This window comes from Lynx rufus, unplaced genomic scaffold (assembly GCF_022079265.1).
Source record: "Lynx rufus isolate CCGP_SWC_20201006 ecotype Redwood Valley unplaced genomic scaffold, mLynRuf1.p SCAF_2, whole genome shotgun sequence".
Lineage (NCBI taxonomy): Eukaryota > Metazoa > Chordata > Mammalia > Carnivora > Felidae > Lynx > Lynx rufus.
Genome location: NW_025814834.1, coordinates 127,102,409 through 127,119,922, shown reverse-complemented (window position 1 = coordinate 127,119,922; position 17,514 = coordinate 127,102,409). Strand labels below are relative to the sequence as shown.

The window sequence follows — 17,514 nt, the reverse complement described above, 5'->3', positions numbered from 1 at the left end:
AGAAGGTGGCTGTCCGCGATCGTCTGAAAGTCTTCTATATTTACAGGTCTAGGGGCACTGAAATGGGAGGGCTGTTCAGGCAAATCTGTCTCTGTGGTCTCTCCAAAGTGGTGGCTTCAGGGCAGCCTGACAGCTCTGGACCCACGCCTGGCTCCCAAAAGAGAGATCCAGGAGGAGGCTCTGTTCTGACCACTCTTTCTAGCATCAGAAGTCAGATAACACTTTTGCTATATTTTGTTTAGTAAAGCTGCCCATATTCAAAGGGAGGGGAATACATTTTTCCTCTTTAGAAGCTTTTTAGGATTTTGTCTTCACTTTCAGTGACTTGAATTTTCAACTACTATATGTTCAGTTTTGGATCTTTTATTGTTAAAATTACTATTTTTAGCATTCATTGAGCACTTTAAATCTGAAGATTTCTGATTTTCTTAATTTACTTCTGGAAATGTCTTTCTGTTATTTCTTCAGTTCTTCTGTTTCTGGACTTCCTGTCAGATGTAGCTGGTAGAACTTTGAGATTTATCTTTCTTACCTCTTTCTTTCATACATTCCATCTCTCCGTCATTTTGTGCTGTGCTCTTTGGGTAGGTTCAGTATGTTGGTTCACTGACTTGCTTTTCAACTACATCCATTTTTCTCTTCAGCCTGTCTACTGATTTTTTTTTTTTTTTGATGATCATATATTTTATTTCCTAAATCTCCAAGTGTATCTTTTGCATAGACTTGATAATCTCAGGAGTTTCTTTAGGGATATTTCATTTATTTCACAGTGTTTTATAGATCCTCTTAACTCTGTTTTCTTTGGTTTTTGTTCTTGTGATTGTGGAATTCTTGTGATGTTCTTGTGACGGTGATGCCTCTGTCAGAATGTTTGCCTCATCTATAACTGCTCATCTTGAGAATCCCTATGACCTCTTAGTCTATTTATAAGAGCTTATCTCCTTTCATTGTAGGAAGAGGTAGGAATGCTACTGGGGATATGTACCTGGTTTTAGACTGTGAAGACTAATTTATAAACTTCATTTACAAGTATGTGACGTCTTATCACTTTATCCCTATATCCTACCCCCAGAGTGCTAATCTTGAGAAGAACAAGAGGAGAAAGTATCAAGGAAGAGATTCTTGCATTGAGATAATAATGTGATTTTATGTTACAAAAAAAGTTGAATTTCCATTATGATGTACTATGAAGAACATGGTTTTTTATTTTAGAAGATTAAATCTTACCATGATTTCCATATTTATTCACTACCCCCCCCCACCCCTTTGTGTGGTCAGTTGTCAGTTTTAAGATATTCATGGCTTCTGTAAATATTTAAATATAATCAATAATATAACTACTTGTTCTTTAAGGTAAAATTTTTTTTCTTCAAAATTTCTCATCACAACCAAATTTCCTTAAGTGAATTTTGTTTTGTAGGTTCAGTTGTATATAGAAGAAACTATTTCATCTTATAATTAATTAGTTTATATATTTAAAAACTGAAACAACAAAATTGGGATTGATTTGTGTCACAAAGATAGTCAAATTATGTTATTTTGTGAAACTTAGAGGTAGTTTTGCTGAAGGAAGAATGGAAAAATTGTTACATTATAGCTTGGACTATAATGTTAGGAACTCAAGATTGACTTAAAATTTAAACATAGCGTAGTGTTTATTCTTGTGCTCCTTATTCGTCAGGGAATCTTAACCAGAGTGAAAAATTTTCTGGTGCTGTGTTGGGAGTGCAGGGCACAAGAGATTTCCATAAAAAGGCATGGGATTTGCTTGGAAGAACATAGTGGTTTTCTAACTTGGCAGTAATGAGTTAGAACTTACCCCCTTTCAAAAGAAAATATTAATCCACATTATTCCTTATTGGGTATTTGTGTGTGTGTGTGTGTGTGTGTGTGTGTGTGTGTGTGTGTGTGTGTGTTATCTGAGCTGTATTATTTTTGTGTTTGCATGTGTGCATATTGTATACATTCATGACCCATGGTATTTGTTAGGTATAAAGAAAATTTTCTGTACATGGAGTATTTTTGAAAAATGGCTTTGCGACTTGAATATCTTACCACTTGGGTAGAGGAATAGGGGCCAAATATTTTGTTGTTGCAGAATACCCAAAATAATTTGGCCATGTCTGAGCGCTTTCCTCAAATTCTGTGGACCTAGGAGGCAATTTGGGGACTATAAATTAGTCTTGCTATATTAGGATTCCCTCTTGAAAGATCCACATTTTTGGATTAGAGATGATACATTTACATCTTTGACAGCAGTCCCCAGCTAAGAATCACCAGGGGCCTGAGAAGGGAGTTGCAGTTAATGTAGATTTGTTTGCATGAATATATGCTCTTGTGTTTAATAGTCAAGGTTAGAAGTAGAGGGTAGGATAGAGGTATAGGATGATTAGTGTTCAGCACAAACCACTCCTAAATCACATTTTCCTCAAGTTCCTGTCCATCTACATAGATGTGGTCCTTTCTCAGGTCTCAATTCTTTAACTTTCTTCTGTTTTCACTGAATAAATTCTCCTTGGTTGATTTCATCTGCTGTGATTTCAACTACTAACATTTCTTAAAACAATTCCGAAATCTGTACCCTCTAACCCTTTGGTTACTACTGAGCTTTCGGACTTGGATTTTTAACTATCATATGTCTCTACCTGCTTTTCTCGTAGAAATCTCAAACTTAATTTTGGGCAGGAATATTAACTTTTTAAAACTCCTTTTAGCCACCCAGTTTGTCCAGACCTAGATCTCTAGGAGTTATCCATGATTCCTCTTCATTCCCCTAAATAATGACCTCTAACCAGCTATAGAGGCCTGTCAGTTTCACCTTCGGAAAACTATAGTCTGCTTTTCAGCCCTAGTGCTGCTGTGCAGACGTGTATCATTTCCCACCTGAGCTATTTCAGTAGCTTCCTGACTATTCTCCCTGCCTCTGGTTCTTTCAGTCCATTTTATATACTGTTATCACTTATCTTTCCAGACTATATATCTGACTGAATTACTTAAAAAACAAAACAGGTTGCTGTTTTCTCCCCATTGCTTACTAGATAAATTGTAGACACTTAATGGTAAGTGCCTTTGCAAGCATAACTCAGGCTCTATACCCTGCTCCGTTTTCTGTAGCTTGATTTTAAACCCTGTGTTTTGGCCACACCCAGCTGTGTGGTATTCCCTGGATCTTGTGTATTTAGTGATTTAGAGTGTTTGCTCAAGCTGTTTCCTCTGCTTAGAATGCCCTTCCCTACTTACCTGGAACATTCCTATTCAGTTTTTCACTAAGTTCTTATGTAACCTCCACTGAAAAACTATCCTGCTCTCTCCTCTGTTCCTCCATCCTTCCCCCACCCTTTAATCTCCACTCTGTAATAACGTTGTTCCCATCATATTGCAGTTATTTATTTTTTCTCCTCCACGAGTTCCTTGAGGATGGGAAACATTTTGTGTCCCTGGCACCTGGTATAGAACTGGTACCTACCTGGGAAATACTTTGTAAATGTTTGTTGGTTCAGAACAACAATCCTAACTGCCACCATGTCTGTCGCATAGTCTACTATAATTTATCCTTACTGTGTTTCTTGGTCAGTAAGGGCTGCTGGAACCAATTACCTTGGACTGGGTGGCTTAGACCAGAAATGTATTTCTCATAGTTCTGGAGGCTTGGAAATCCAAGACCAAGCAAGGCACTGAGAGATCAGGTGTCTGAGGACCTGTTTCCTAACTTTCAGATGGCTGTCTGTATCTTCACTTGGTGGAGAGCAAAGAGAAGCAAACTCGTGGGACTCATAAGGACACTAATCCAGTTGTGAGGGCTATGCCCTTATGACCTCATCTAATCCTAATTACCTCCCAAAAGCCCCACTTCTTAATACTATCACATTGGGAAACACATTGTTTATAAAACTATGTATGTAACTGGCATTCTGAGAAATATTCCTTTTTTCCTCATTGGATTTTCTTAAATTAATTCTATTGAGCTATAATTTACATGTAATAAAATGGTTTTTTTCGGGGCACCTGGGTGGCTCAGTTGGTTGAGCTCCGACTTTGGCTCAGGTCATGATCTCACATTTCGTGGGTTCAAGCCCCGTGTCGGGCTCTGACTTTGGCTCAGGTCATGATTTCATGGTGCGTGAGTTCGAGCCCCACGTCAGGCTCTGTGCTGATACCTCAGAGCCTGGAGTCTGCTTCAGATACTGTGTCTCCCTGTCTCTCTGCACCCCTACCCCCTCGTGCTCTCTCTGTCTCTCAAAAATAAATAAACATTGGGGCACCTGGGTGGCTCAGTCGGTTAAGCGTCCGACTTCAGCTCAGGTCACGATCTCGCGGTCCGTGAGTTCGAGCCCCGCGTTGGGCTCTGGGCTGATGGCTCAGAGCCTGGAGCCTGCTTCCGATTCTGGTTCTCCCTCTCTCTCTGCCCCTCCCCCGTTCATGCTCTGTCTCTCTCGGTCTCAAAAATAAATAAACGTTAAAAAAAAATTTTTTTTAAATAAAAAAATAAATAAATAAATAAACATTAAAAAAAAAGATTCATATCCATCTTGTTGAATCTTTTTATTACTGAATAGTAGTAGTATTCCATTGATTGGATATACCATAATTTATCCATTCACTTCTTGATGGATATTTCGGTTGTTTCTAGATTTGGGTAATTATGAACAAAGGTAAGAGTTGACATTCATATTTTTCTGACTTGACTTACTCGAAAGACTATCTCTTACATACTGAATTACTTTTGCCCCTATATTAAGTGATCTATTCCTGTGTAACAGTTTAACACAGATCTTACTGGGATTAAACCAACAATAGTCATTTATTATCTTAGTTTCTGTGGATCTAAGGTGTTTCAGAGTGGCTTGACTGTAAGGTTCTGATTCATGGTATCATGAGACTGCAATCCTCTGAATTAATAAGTAAGACTTGGCTAAAACTGTAAGATATACTTCTGAAGGTGGCTCACTTACACGTTTGGTAAATTGTGCTAGCTGTTGGTAGGGATCCTCAGTTCCTCTCCAGTTGGGCCTCTCTGCAGGGCTAGTTAAGTGTCCTCATGACTTGGTGAATGGCTTCCCTTGGAGCAAATGATGCCAGAGACCATGGTACAAGCTGCAGTGCCTTTTGTGTATTTTGCCGATTGTGTATTTTATTTTTTTAATGTTTATTTATTTTTGAGCACATGCTCGGGAGAGAGCACAAGCCAGGGAAGGGCAGAGAGAGATGGGGACAGAGGATCAGACGTGGGCTCCATGCTGACAGCAGAGAGCACCACGCGGGACTCGAACTAGGAGAGCATGACCTGAGCTGAAGTCGGGCACTTAACCGACTGAGCCACCCAGGTGCCCCTTGTTGAGGGTGTTTTTAAGATTCATCCATCTTGTTGATGGATGAGGAGCTAATCTTGGAAATCACATATGGTCACTGCTGCCATATTCTCTTGGTTGGAAAACCAGTCTTAGGAGGAAACTACACAAAAGGATATGAATACTGAGAGGGAACAGTTCTGGTTATGAATACCAAGAGGCCAGGATCATTGTGTGTGTGGGGGGGTATCTTGAAGGATGAGTACTACAGTCCCTTTATCAAAAATGAACAGAATATGTATATGCGGTTTTATGTCTGGGTTTAATTTAGTGCCACTGATCTGGTTGTCTTATGCCAATATAATAGTATCTTTATTACTGTAGTTTTGGATTATGTCTTAAAATCAGGTAGTGTAAGACTTTTTTTTCTTCTCCATCTCTGTTAACTGTTCTGTTAACATTTTCAAAAAAAAGGTTATAGTCATCTTACCAATTTTTACAAAAAAGAAACCTGCTGATTGTGCTTGCACTGAATCTGTAGATCCAACTTGGAGAGAATTGACATGTTAACAGTAATATGGACACATCTTAATATAATATGGCATGTCTCTCTGATTACTATGTCCTTAATTTCTCTGAGCCATGTTTTGTAGTTTCAGTGTATAAGCCTTACACATATTCTGTTAAATTCATCTCTTGAGTATTTTATGTCTTATTGGATGCTATTTTAGATGGTATTTTTAAAATTACATTTTTCAATTCTTTGCCTGTATGTAGACATATGATAGTTATTATTTTTTGTCTCAACCTTTTATCCTGAAATCTTGCTACATTCACTTATTAGTCTGGTAGCTTTTTTGTATATTCTGCACAGGATCATGTTATCTGTGGATAAAGACAATTTTCTTTATTCCTTTTCCATAGTCTAGACCCTACTATTTGTAGCTTAGAACAGTGTTGAATAGAAGTGGAAAGAGCAGATGTATCAGTAGAAGAAAAAGAAAAACTGTATAATACCAATAGGTGCAGAAGAAATATTTGAAAAAATCTAACATCTATTCCTGAGAATCCATATAAATGAAAGCTCTTAAGAAAGTAAAAGTGTATTAAAAAGATGTGAAACAAAAAAGTGTAAGTTTGATTAGAGTAACCAAAAATGCTGTTTAGAGTAGATAAGGATTTATAATCTAGGGCCTCCAACATTTGCATAGGAAAAAAAATCTTTATTTTTCATAACTTCTGAAATGAAATTGAGTATTTGTTTCTATTTTGAATGCAGGCAGCAAACCACAGTAGTAATTTCAGCAGCAACTATGACTTTGTCACCAATAAATATTACTTTTAACTTTCTGTGTATCTTTAAAGTTTCTTTTTTAAAATATTGATTGATTGATTGTTAGAAAGTGCCTACATAGGCCAGGGGCAGAGGGAGGCAGAGAGAGCGAGAATCCCAAGAGTCTCCATGTACCCGCGAGTGGCCTATCTTATAAACCATGAGATCATGACCTGAGCAGAAATCAAGAGTCAGGTGCTTAACCCACTGAGCCACCCAGGTGCCCCTAAAGTTTCTTTCTTGAAGATAACATATGGTTAGGCCTTGCTTTCTTGACTTTGAATTGGAATGTTGGAATATTGGAATAGATGATTTACATTTATGCGGTTGCCTTTTAATTGTATTGTTCTGTAGGTTGTATATTTGTCTCATCTTTGTTCTTTTTGCTTGTTTGTATTCTTTTCTGCTGTGTTTTGAATGAATCAGAACCCCCTCCCCCACCCCGGCTGCTCTAGGTTTTAGACTAAGTATGCATCTTTTAACATATGACAGTTTATCTTCAAATAGTATTATACTACTCCACATATACTGTAAGAACCTTGAACAATATACTTCTAGTCCCCTTCCCTTTTTGTGCTATTATTGTTAATACTTTTTACTTCCACATGTGTTGCAAAACCTTGTAGTACATTGTTATTAGTTTTCCTTTAAGTGGTCGAAAAAGTCTTGTAGATTTACTCTCACCATTTCTGGTACTTTTTATTCCTTTAGTAATCTTCATTCCTTTATGTAGATCCAATCTTCCACCTGTTATCATTTTCTTCCACCTGAAGAACTTCCTTTGCTTTTTATAAGTGTGTACTGGTGAACATTTTCCCCTTGCTTTTCCTCCTTCTTTACTTCTTTTGTTTACTTTGTCTCCCTCCCTCCCATCCTGCTTTCTTTCCATCCTTCTTTCCTTCCTTCCTTCCTATCTATTTGAAAAAAAAAAAAAAGCTTTATTTCACTTTCATTTTGGAAGAATAGATTCATTGTATTTAGCATTCTGGGTTGACCATTTTTTCTTTAAGCATTTTTTTTTTAATTTTTTTTTTTCAACGTTTATTTATTTTTGGGACAGAGAGAGACAGAGCATGAACGGGGGAGGGGCAGAGAGAGAGGGAGACACAGAATCGGAAACAGGCTCCAGGCTCTGAGCCATCAGCCCAGAGCCCGACGCGGGGCTCGAACTCACGGACCGCGAGATCGTGACCTGGCTGAAGTCGGACGCTTAACCGACTGCGCCACCCAGGCGCCCCTCTTTAAGCATTTTAAAGATACTCCATTTTCTTTTGTCTTGCATAGCTTCTCAAGAAGTCTACAAATCTGCTGGGATTTCAAGTGAATTGCCTGTTTTTCAACAAGGAGAACTTTAAAAAAAATTTTTTTTTCAAGTTTTATTTATTTTTGAGAGAGCACGAGCAGGGGAGGGGCAGAGAGAGAGAGAGGGAGACACAGAATCTGAAGCAGGGTCCAGGCTCTGAGCTGTCAGCACAGAGCCCGACGTGGGGCTCGAACTCACAGACAGTGAGATCATGACCTGAGCTGAAGTCAGATGCTTAACTGACTAAGCCACCCAGGCACCCCATGGGAGAACTTTTCTGATCAGAACTTCAGTCTTTCTTAGCACTGTGGTTCAGCTTTTAAATCCCTGTTTATTCTTTGCCTTTACCTCATGGAGTTTCATCCTGCATGCTGTGATTAGTGTTTGGCCAGAGACTCAAGTGAAGCCCTTTGCAGATTCCTAGAATTTTTTGTACCTGTCTCCCTCTTTTTGATATACTTTCTGGTCTCTGCTTGAGTTCTTCCTCCCTGTACCACAGTCTGAAAAGTGCCTTCAAGCAGAAAGCCAAGACAGATGTAGGTCTTACTTTATCTTGTCCCATCTCTTAGAAATCACAGTCCTATACTGCTTATTGTCAAACATCCAAAAAACAGTTGTTTCATGTATTTTGTCTGTTGTTTTAGCTGTTGACAAGGGGATGGAAAGTCCATTCATACTTACTCCATCATGGCCATTGGAAATTCTTTCCTGCCCTTTTACCTTTTAGCATAACTGGAGATAAAAAAAAAAGTTTGTATTTCTTTTCTTTTTTTTCTAGCAATTCGTGTCTTATGGAGTATATTGCTAATACCTACCTATAAAATTTTAACAATTTCATCAACAATACTCTTTCATATCCTAAGTATTTTCAAGGTAACATTTTACATGGTTCAGCTGTAATAGAATAATGAACAAAATAGTATATGAATTACTGTATATTTTAAGCAAATTAAATAGCATATACATTAAAGCTCATGAGTGAACTTTTCAAAAAAGTATGTTACGTCATTTAAACAATAGCTTTGTAAAGAATTGGGTTCATGATTGTAATTATAAGACAACTACTAGTTTTAATCACCTTATTTTCTGATTACTCTTGGAAGTAACATGAACAGACTTGAATGACTTGTGCCTAGTCAAAGATGATCTTTAATGAATTAAAATGCCTGGTAGTAGTCATTACAAACTTAGGTTAGAATCTTCATGGTTTTGCTATGTAGCCTGTCTTCCGCCTGATGACCTTAAGGGAAAAAGCAAACAAAATCCAAAATACCATATTATTTCATGTAACATTTGTACATTCTAAGGCTATTCTTAGCATGTTTATTGATCTTTGTGGTTTTTGTCTTTTTTCCAGATTGTCAGTATTTAAACAGACCACATCATGCGTGAGTACAAGCTAGTGGTCCTTGGTTCAGGAGGCGTGGGGAAGTCTGCTCTGGTAAGTTAGCCACCTAACTCTAACTTAATTAGCATAGTATAGGAAGAACATTGATATTTGCTTGCCTTAAAACTTTTAGTCACTAATGAGAAAAGGTGACAGTATTTTTTATATGCCTAGTATCTGTCTCATAGGGGCCGGGGATTCATTCAGCAACCACAGATGTGTAGTTGTAAACTAGTGGCTCACTCATTCTTTCACTTACCCAATATTTATTGACTACCTACCATATGCCGAGCACTAGTGATTGGGATTCAAAGAGGAATAAGGTCATTCTCATTTTTTAAGGAACTTACATTCCAGTAGGGGAGACTAATTATTTCAGATACCAGTGGAATAAGTCCTACCTACCTAACCCTCAGCCCAGACTTAAGTGAAACAAAAGGTATTTTTTGTATACATGCTGTATTTATTTAGTAAATATTGAGCTTATATGATGTCAGATGCCAGGGTTACAACCGTGAACAAAAACAGTCACAATCCCTCAGAGCTTATCATATAGTGGAGGAGATATAAGAAATACACAATTAAACAAAGAACTACCTTATAATTGTGAGAGATACTTTGAAAGAAAAGTACAGACTGTTAAGAGAGACCCCATGACAAATGAACTTAAATTAGCATTTGAATAACTAAGGTCATAATTGCTGAGGCAGGAGTGAACTGGAAGGAAAGTAGAGGGAATTGAGGTGAGAAGCAGGGGCCAGACCATGATTTGAAGACCATGTAAGAGCTTGAAACTTATTCCTAATGACAGTGAGAAGCCATTGAAAGTTAGTTTTATTTTTTTGGACGAGAGGGAAGGGGTTATTGACAGAATTGGATATACGTTTTAAAGAGAGTACTTTGCTATGTGTGGAGTGACTTAGAAGAGAGGCCGAGTGGACACAAGGAGACCAGTTGGGAGTTAATGCCAAACCCCAGATTAATGTTTGTGGGAGCTTACATTGGGGCCATGGCAGTGAAGAAGAGAAAAGTAGATGTTTTGAGAATTAAATAACTTAGTGCTGGTTTGATGTGAGGACTAGGAGAGAAGGAGCTGTTGAGGATGACTACCATAGTTCCAGTTGAGCTACTAATTTTATGGATGGATCCTTTAAGTAGAAGGGAAACACTGGAGAATGAGCAGATCTGAGAGTGAAAATCAGCAGTCATGTCACATTTGATATGTGAGATGCTAAAGTAAATACATCACATAAGAAATTGGGTCCTCAAGATAATAGCTTAAAGGAGAGACTTGTGATAGGATTTGGGGTGCCATGAATATATCAACAGTATTTAATTTCATGAGAATTACGTTACTCTTAGCAATGTAAATTAGTACCTCTGAGGTGAATGAGGATATCTAATTTAAATGTGTAGAACTTTCAATTCAGCAAGTCTCTTTAGATTTCACATATAAGTTCATATGTACAAAATAGCATGGTCAAGGATGTCCACAGTAACATTCTTTATAGTGGCAAGAGTTTGGAAACCACCTAAATGCCTACCAGTATGGGCTGGTTAAATAAGCTTTTAATACTAATGTTTTGAGTAGAATAATACAGAGCTATTAAAAAGAACGCAACGGGTCTGTATATACTGATAGGTAGTGATATGCAAGATGTATTATTTAGGGGTAAATAAGGTAGCAAGCAGTGTAGACTACCGTTTGTGTTTATAAAAAAAAAAAAAAACGGGTGAGGGGGAAGATAGTATAAAATGCACAGACTATCCCTGCGAGGTAAAATAAGCTTACAGATGACACACTGGTTACTTGGGAGTGGAATTGTATAATTGAGAACAAAGGAAGGTAGGTAGGGTTGGCCACCACTGCCTACTCTGTTGTGTCTTTTGTATTTCGTCCTATGTTCATGAATTACCTTTTCAAAAATAAATAAAATGATCAAAAATAAAAATCCATAGGAATAAATGAGATTGTCTAGGGAGAGACTAGAGAAAGAAAGAGCTCAGTACTGAACTCTGAGTACCTCTCAACCTTTAAAGAGTAGGTAGAATTGAAGGATCTAGCAGAGAAGAGTGTATGTTATACTTAAATGTAAAGAGTGGATCTCTACCTGACTGCTCAGAAGTCAAGTAGAGGAAGGAGACAATAAAGGAATATGGAGGTAGCTGGGCTTCGTGAAATCAACTTCAGTAAGGTTATGGTGCTGTAAGCGTCCTGAGGTGGGTTGAAGAGTACATGAGAGCTGAAGAAATAGAATCACCATTATAGATAGTTGAAAAAGTTTGATGATGAGAGGGAACAGAGAAAGGGGTCGGGGGTGGGGGGGAGTGAAGCTAGAGGGGTCATGGAGTTCAGGGGAATATTTATTTCAGGGTAGGAGATGGTAGAGCAAATTGTGTGCCGGAGGCCATAAGCTTATGTGGAAAGGAAAATAATAGCACAGGAGAGGAAGGGAATCATTGTCACAGGTGTCAAAAGTTCAGAAATAACAGAAGTAAAATTAATGAATCATAGAAGTAGTAATTAGTTTATTGTGCACACACCAGAAAGACAGTTTCCATACCAGACACCTTCAAACCAGAACACTGAATGAGGCTGACGGTATATTGTTATAAAGCAGCTTATTGTGTGAGAAAGCAGTGGCTGTTTATTCTTCACAGTGACTGGTTATAGTGTTAGAATTTTCTTCAATGACTGAAAATTGGTTAGTGGTTACCTCATACCCACCTTGGGAAACAGTGTAAGTTTCGCCTTTGATTTCCAGAGGCATAAGCAAGAAATGATCCCTAGGTCAATTTAGCTTCGCTAAATAAACTAAATTAAGCTTTGTTTGTATGACCCAACTGGTTATTATCTGCTTAGGGAATTTTCAAGGCTGGTCTCCGTTTTTTATTTTAACCCAGAAAGGCCAGTAGGTAAGGAAGGAAGAGGAGGGTTCAGTAGAAAAACTACAGGAATAGAATAGAAGTCGGTATGGATGAATGAGCTGTCCCTGAGAACTGAGAGGATGAGATTCAGAGCAATGATGAAGGATTGCTTCAACAAGAAGGACACGAAACCTGTGAGACTGTTTCTCATTTTTGCAAGTGTCTGACAACGGCTTATAGAAAGCACTTGGGTTCTCATACCTGCTTCTGCATCCAGTGTCTTGCTATAGCATATGTTACATACCCATGGGAAAACTCCACTGTAAATTTATGAGACAAGGAGAGTATGTCATGGTATTATGAGATACTTTTTTTCTAATCATCTGCTCTAGACCATATTTTGAGAACCTCTGTTCTAGAATAAAGGATTTAGGAAGTTTTCCGTATTTGAATTATATGTAGTACTAAGAGGATGAGGTGATTAAATCCTTGATAAAAATAATAAAAGATGTGGTGTAATTCTGTCCTGAGTCTCTTTTGAAGAACAAGAGCTTAGGAGAAAGAAGTTTGAAGTTCACTGTATTTTGGTTCATCTGTTTAGCTCAAGCTACACTAGTGCATAATTAAGTGTAGGTGACCTCAGGCCATATTCTTACCCTTCCTTACTTTTAGGCAACAATATACCAGACCCAGTTTTAAATCTGTCCAGGCAGTATTTCACAGGCATCTTCTGTACTTTTTATTTACCACATGATAAAATACCTCATTTCATAAGTCTGTGTTTACAGGAATCTTAGAGAAGTAGAAAATCTGAAAAAGATGAGCAGGAAGTGTTTCCAATGAAAAAAGGAAGTGTTTGGAATCAGGAAGATTGTATATTTGAATCTCAGCTGGCAAACGGGAAAAATAACTACTTCTGGGGAGAACGTGAAATTCGAATGAGACTGTGAATTTAATAAATTCAGTGCCTGTAAATTTCTTTTTCTCTTTCCTCCACAATTAGAGAAACTGTTTTAAGGTTCTTAAAAATTTAGACCCTTTTGTCTCATTGCTTTAAGGGCATGAGATAAAAGTTACTATAGATAATGTGAAGGAATATTAGCTTAAATACTGGTTAATTTTCATTGTTTCATAAATTAGGAGGTATGTCCTTCTTATTTGTATCTTCATTGTATTTTGAAACTTAATATAGTTTCACAACATGAGATGGCAGCAGCCTTGCTGACGGCTTTTGATATGAACACCTCCCTTCATAATGTGCCCTCTTGGTTGTGGATGTATCCTTGTGTTAGAAAATAGTGAGACTTTACATCTGCGTGTTTACCCAGAATTTTCACATAATTTCATTTAATCTTTGCCACTTTGTAAGGGTGTAAGTAGCATTCAAGAGTAGTTGATTTTTCTTTTAAGTTCTTAACTTTTCTCTGCTTTTTTTTTCTAGACAGTTCAGTTTGTTCAGGGAATTTTTGTTGAAAAATATGACCCAACGATAGAAGATTCCTACAGAAAGGTAAAATGTGAAACTTGTATATGCATGCTTACAAATAGTTCCTTAGGGCTTTAAAACTTGATCCACAGAACTGGTTTTTAAAAATAGTTTTTGAGAAGTGATACAGATGTTCTGTATCTGGTTTTAAAAATTTCACCAAGGGGCGCCTGGGTGACTCAGTTGGTTGAGCGTCTGACTTTGGCTCAGGTCATGATCTTGCAGTTTGTAGGTTTGAGCCCCAAACCTGTGCTGACAGCTCAGAGCCTGGAGCCTCCTTTGGATTCTGTGTCCCCTCTCTCTCTGCCCCTTCCCTGCTCACTCTCTGTCTCTTTCTCCCTCTCTCAAAAATGAATAAACGTTAAAAAAAATTAAAAATAAATAAAAGTTTCTCCAAGACAGACTATTTCTCATAGAATACTACTTAGCTACAGAAAGCTCCGTGTTTGATTACTGGTGAGTAAGGTGTTCTTTAGTGTGCACATTTTCCTGTTTTTGTTTTTTTTTTAATTATTATTTATTTATTTTTTTTAACGTTTATTTATTTTTGAGACAGAGAGAGACAGAGCATGAATGGGGGAGGGGCAGAGAGAGAGGGAGACACAGAATTGGAAGCAGGCTCCAGGCTCTGAGCCATCAGCCCAGAGCCCAGTGCGGGGCTCGAACTCATGGACCTCGAGATCGTGACCTGAGCTGAAGTTGGACGCTTAACCAACTGAGCCACCCAGGCACCCCTTTAATTATTTTGTTTAAATGTTTTTTTGAGAGAGAGAGAATGCATGCATGCAGGCAGGGGAGGGGCAGAGAGAGAGAGAGAATTCCAAGCAGGCTCTGTGATGTCAGCACAGAGCCCAGTGCTGGGTTTAATCCCATGATCTGTGAAATCATGACCTGAGCCAAAATCAGGAGACAGATGTTCAACCAACGAACCCACCCAGGAGCCCCGGGGTTTTTTTTAACGTAGCAAAATTGCATAAGAATATAGGTATATTTTTGACAACTTTTTTTTGTGAACTAAAATTAAGATCACTTTTGTGCTTGAAATTATCCAGTGACTGAATGTTTTTATTTTTGTTTAGTTTTATAGTAACTTTTAAAGATATTTCATCTTTAGCAAAAATTAGATACAGGATTCTGTATGATACTGTAATGGTGGGTACACGTCATTGCACATTTTCCCAACCCGTAGAATGTACAACACCAAGAGTAAAACCATAACATAAACTGTGGACTTTGCATGATAATGATGTCTGTATGTAGGTCCATTGATTTTAACAAATGTACCACTCTGGTGTGGGAGGCTGATGGTAGGAGAGGCCAGTGAGGAGCAAGAAGAAGGGTATATGGAAACACTGTACTTTCTGCTCAGTTTTGTTTTGCACCTAAAGCCCAAGTTCTAAAACATAAAGATTATTTAAAAGGAAAAAAAATAGTCTTGACAAAAAATACTATTTTATTTCATTCTAAGACTAGAATTGTGGGTAATTTTCATAACTTTATTTCCCAAGTATGTTAAGGAGGGAGGCAGGGAATTAAACGTACCTTTCAACAAATTGGAAAGGATTGAGTTGTTAGATGTTATAGAATTTACCTTTAATAGTGTTACAAGTTTTGTTAAATTAAGTAAGCTCATCCAGCCATACTGGCCAGAGCAGTTTCATTATCTGCAAGTTGGAAATAAACTTGTGTTCTAGATACCTTGAGAAACTGCAGACCTCATTCATTATTCATTGAGCATGCCCATTTACTGATGATGCCGATTATGCCACATTAGTCCTGTTTAGTGGTAGGACAGTGAGTTTGTAGCACCAAGCGGTGCTTCTCATCAACCCCTGATCTGACACAGAAGCATTTAAAATAGGCCTTAGGTTAATACGTTCATGTTTAGAAGATAGTGTTGCAATACTAAAATTTCCCCCAAACAAGTTGCCGTCTAACGTTGTAACTACAAACAGATCTGTACCTAGAGTTCTGAAGATTTAACACTTTTTTTAATCCTTTCTTGATTAAAAATTTTCTGCACAGTTGATAGTTCCTGCTGTCTTTAGTCCAACCTTCTTTTAGGTTATAAAACACTGGGGAAATACAACTCAGTATATAAAATTTCACCTAATGCACACAGCTTTTCCAAAGAAGTACCTTTTTCTTAAAGTCTTGAGGACTATATGAGTTCAGTGTTACTCTTTTTAGCACCTCTGTTTTCCCCTTACCTCTTTTTTTTTTTTTTTTAAGTTTAGTTTGAGAGAGCATGAGTGGGGGAGGGGCAGAGAGAGAGGGAGAGAGAATCCCAAGCAGGCCCGACATGGGGCTCTGTCTCACGAACTGTGAGATCATAACCTAAGCCAAAATCAAGAGTCTTAACTGACTGACCACTTAGGTACCCCTCTCCTTATCTCTTAAATTAAAATTTTCCAATGTATTAAATTTAGGGTATATTTTAGTATAACTTTAGCAACTTGAACATGGTAAGTTGGCTGAATTTTCTTTACTCTAAAATCTTATCTGTATTTTGAGCTATTTAATACTTTTTCTTCAAAGATCATATAAATATACATATTTTTATACATTTTTATTTCTGTCAGAACTGTACCTATTGTAATTTTTCTTAAACAGAGAATATAACCATTGCCTTCTAATAGTAACAAAAATCATTACTCAGTTTACAGTGGTCAGAAACTATCTAAACTCAGCATTAGCGGTCCTGCTTCTGTAGTATTAATAGAACATGCTTGAGACCTCCTGCTCTTTATTCCACTAAGTTAAGTCTCAACCAGTATAGCAAACTCCTGGAGAAAGGCTTTGTAGTTGTTAATAGGTACTTGGAGTGAAGAGGTGGCAGGAAAACAGACTGACATTTTGATTTGATAATACTTTTCATTTTTCCTCCCTTCTCCAACAGCAAGTTGAAGTAGATTGCCAACAGTGTATGCTTGAGATCCTGGACACAGCAGGAACAGTAAGGATGTTTTCTCTTTTTTTGATAAATTTTAGTTAGTGAACAGATTTTGTCATCTGAATAGTTCCTCTGAGTAAAGTAAAAGTAATTACTCTGATTAAGAAGAAATTACCTAAAGGTAGGGCTTCTTAGATTTTCTTACAACTGCTTCCAACATGTACTTAATACCCACGTATCACTCTCAAATTGTATGTCAGGTTTACCTCCCAAATGTGTGTGTTGGGTATCTTCTCCCTATATGGAGGTAAAGATTATCCTATTACTGCTTTTAACAAAAGATATTTTAAATCCAGAATTGTAATTAAGGTAGGTATTTCTCTGGGTTCATTCCTACCTAAGGTAGGAATCTGTCTCTTGGCACCATAGTCACTATTTTTTATCAGAATTGTTTTTGCTTTTTTATTAGCATTTTAACATTCCAAGGGGCTGGTGACAGAAAATCTGACAAAAATCTTCAGGATTATTTTGAGCCTCATTTTTCTCCTCTTTAAATGAGTATTGTATAATGACATTAGTATATCATAGCATGCTTATAATGATCAAATGAGATAATGATTATAAATCACTTGGCACAATGCCTATTATATAGTATGAGCTCCAAGAATTTGCTTTTATTTTCATTGCCTTCCTTTGTCATCTCCTGTATAATTTTGTTATTAATTACTGATGATTTCCTGTTATACTGCCACAAAATAATGCACACATTAAGCGATTTTTTTTTTTCTCCATATACATATATATAGACTTTTCCTGTTAGGCAATTCTAAGCTTTAAAATGGATGCTATTCTTAAATGTTATAAGTTGTTTAAAATTTAGCACAAATTTTCCAAACAATTTCGTAGATGATAAAGTTTCATGTCATTAGGAAAAGCATGTAAGTAGGCTGGAGCAG

General features: G+C 37.3%; 1 protein-coding gene across 2 annotated transcripts in view; it reads left to right on the top strand.

The window, feature by feature from the left end:
* The window catches only part of RAP1A (RAP1A, member of RAS oncogene family), a 63,700-nt gene that overhangs the window by 33,926 nt on the left and 12,260 nt on the right, over positions 1-17,514 (top strand). Inside the window, exons 2-4 of one of the 2 annotated variants that reach the window (XM_047085809.1) lie at positions 9,282-9,312; positions 13,621-13,689; positions 16,565-16,621. In XM_047085809.1, coding sequence (XP_046941765.1) covers positions 9,282-9,312; positions 13,621-13,689; positions 16,565-16,621 — 157 coding nt within the window. Of the gene's footprint in view, positions 1-9,281; positions 9,366-13,620; positions 13,690-16,564; positions 16,622-17,514 lie in introns of those variants that run through there. The other variant, XM_047085808.1, reaches the window with a different exon arrangement.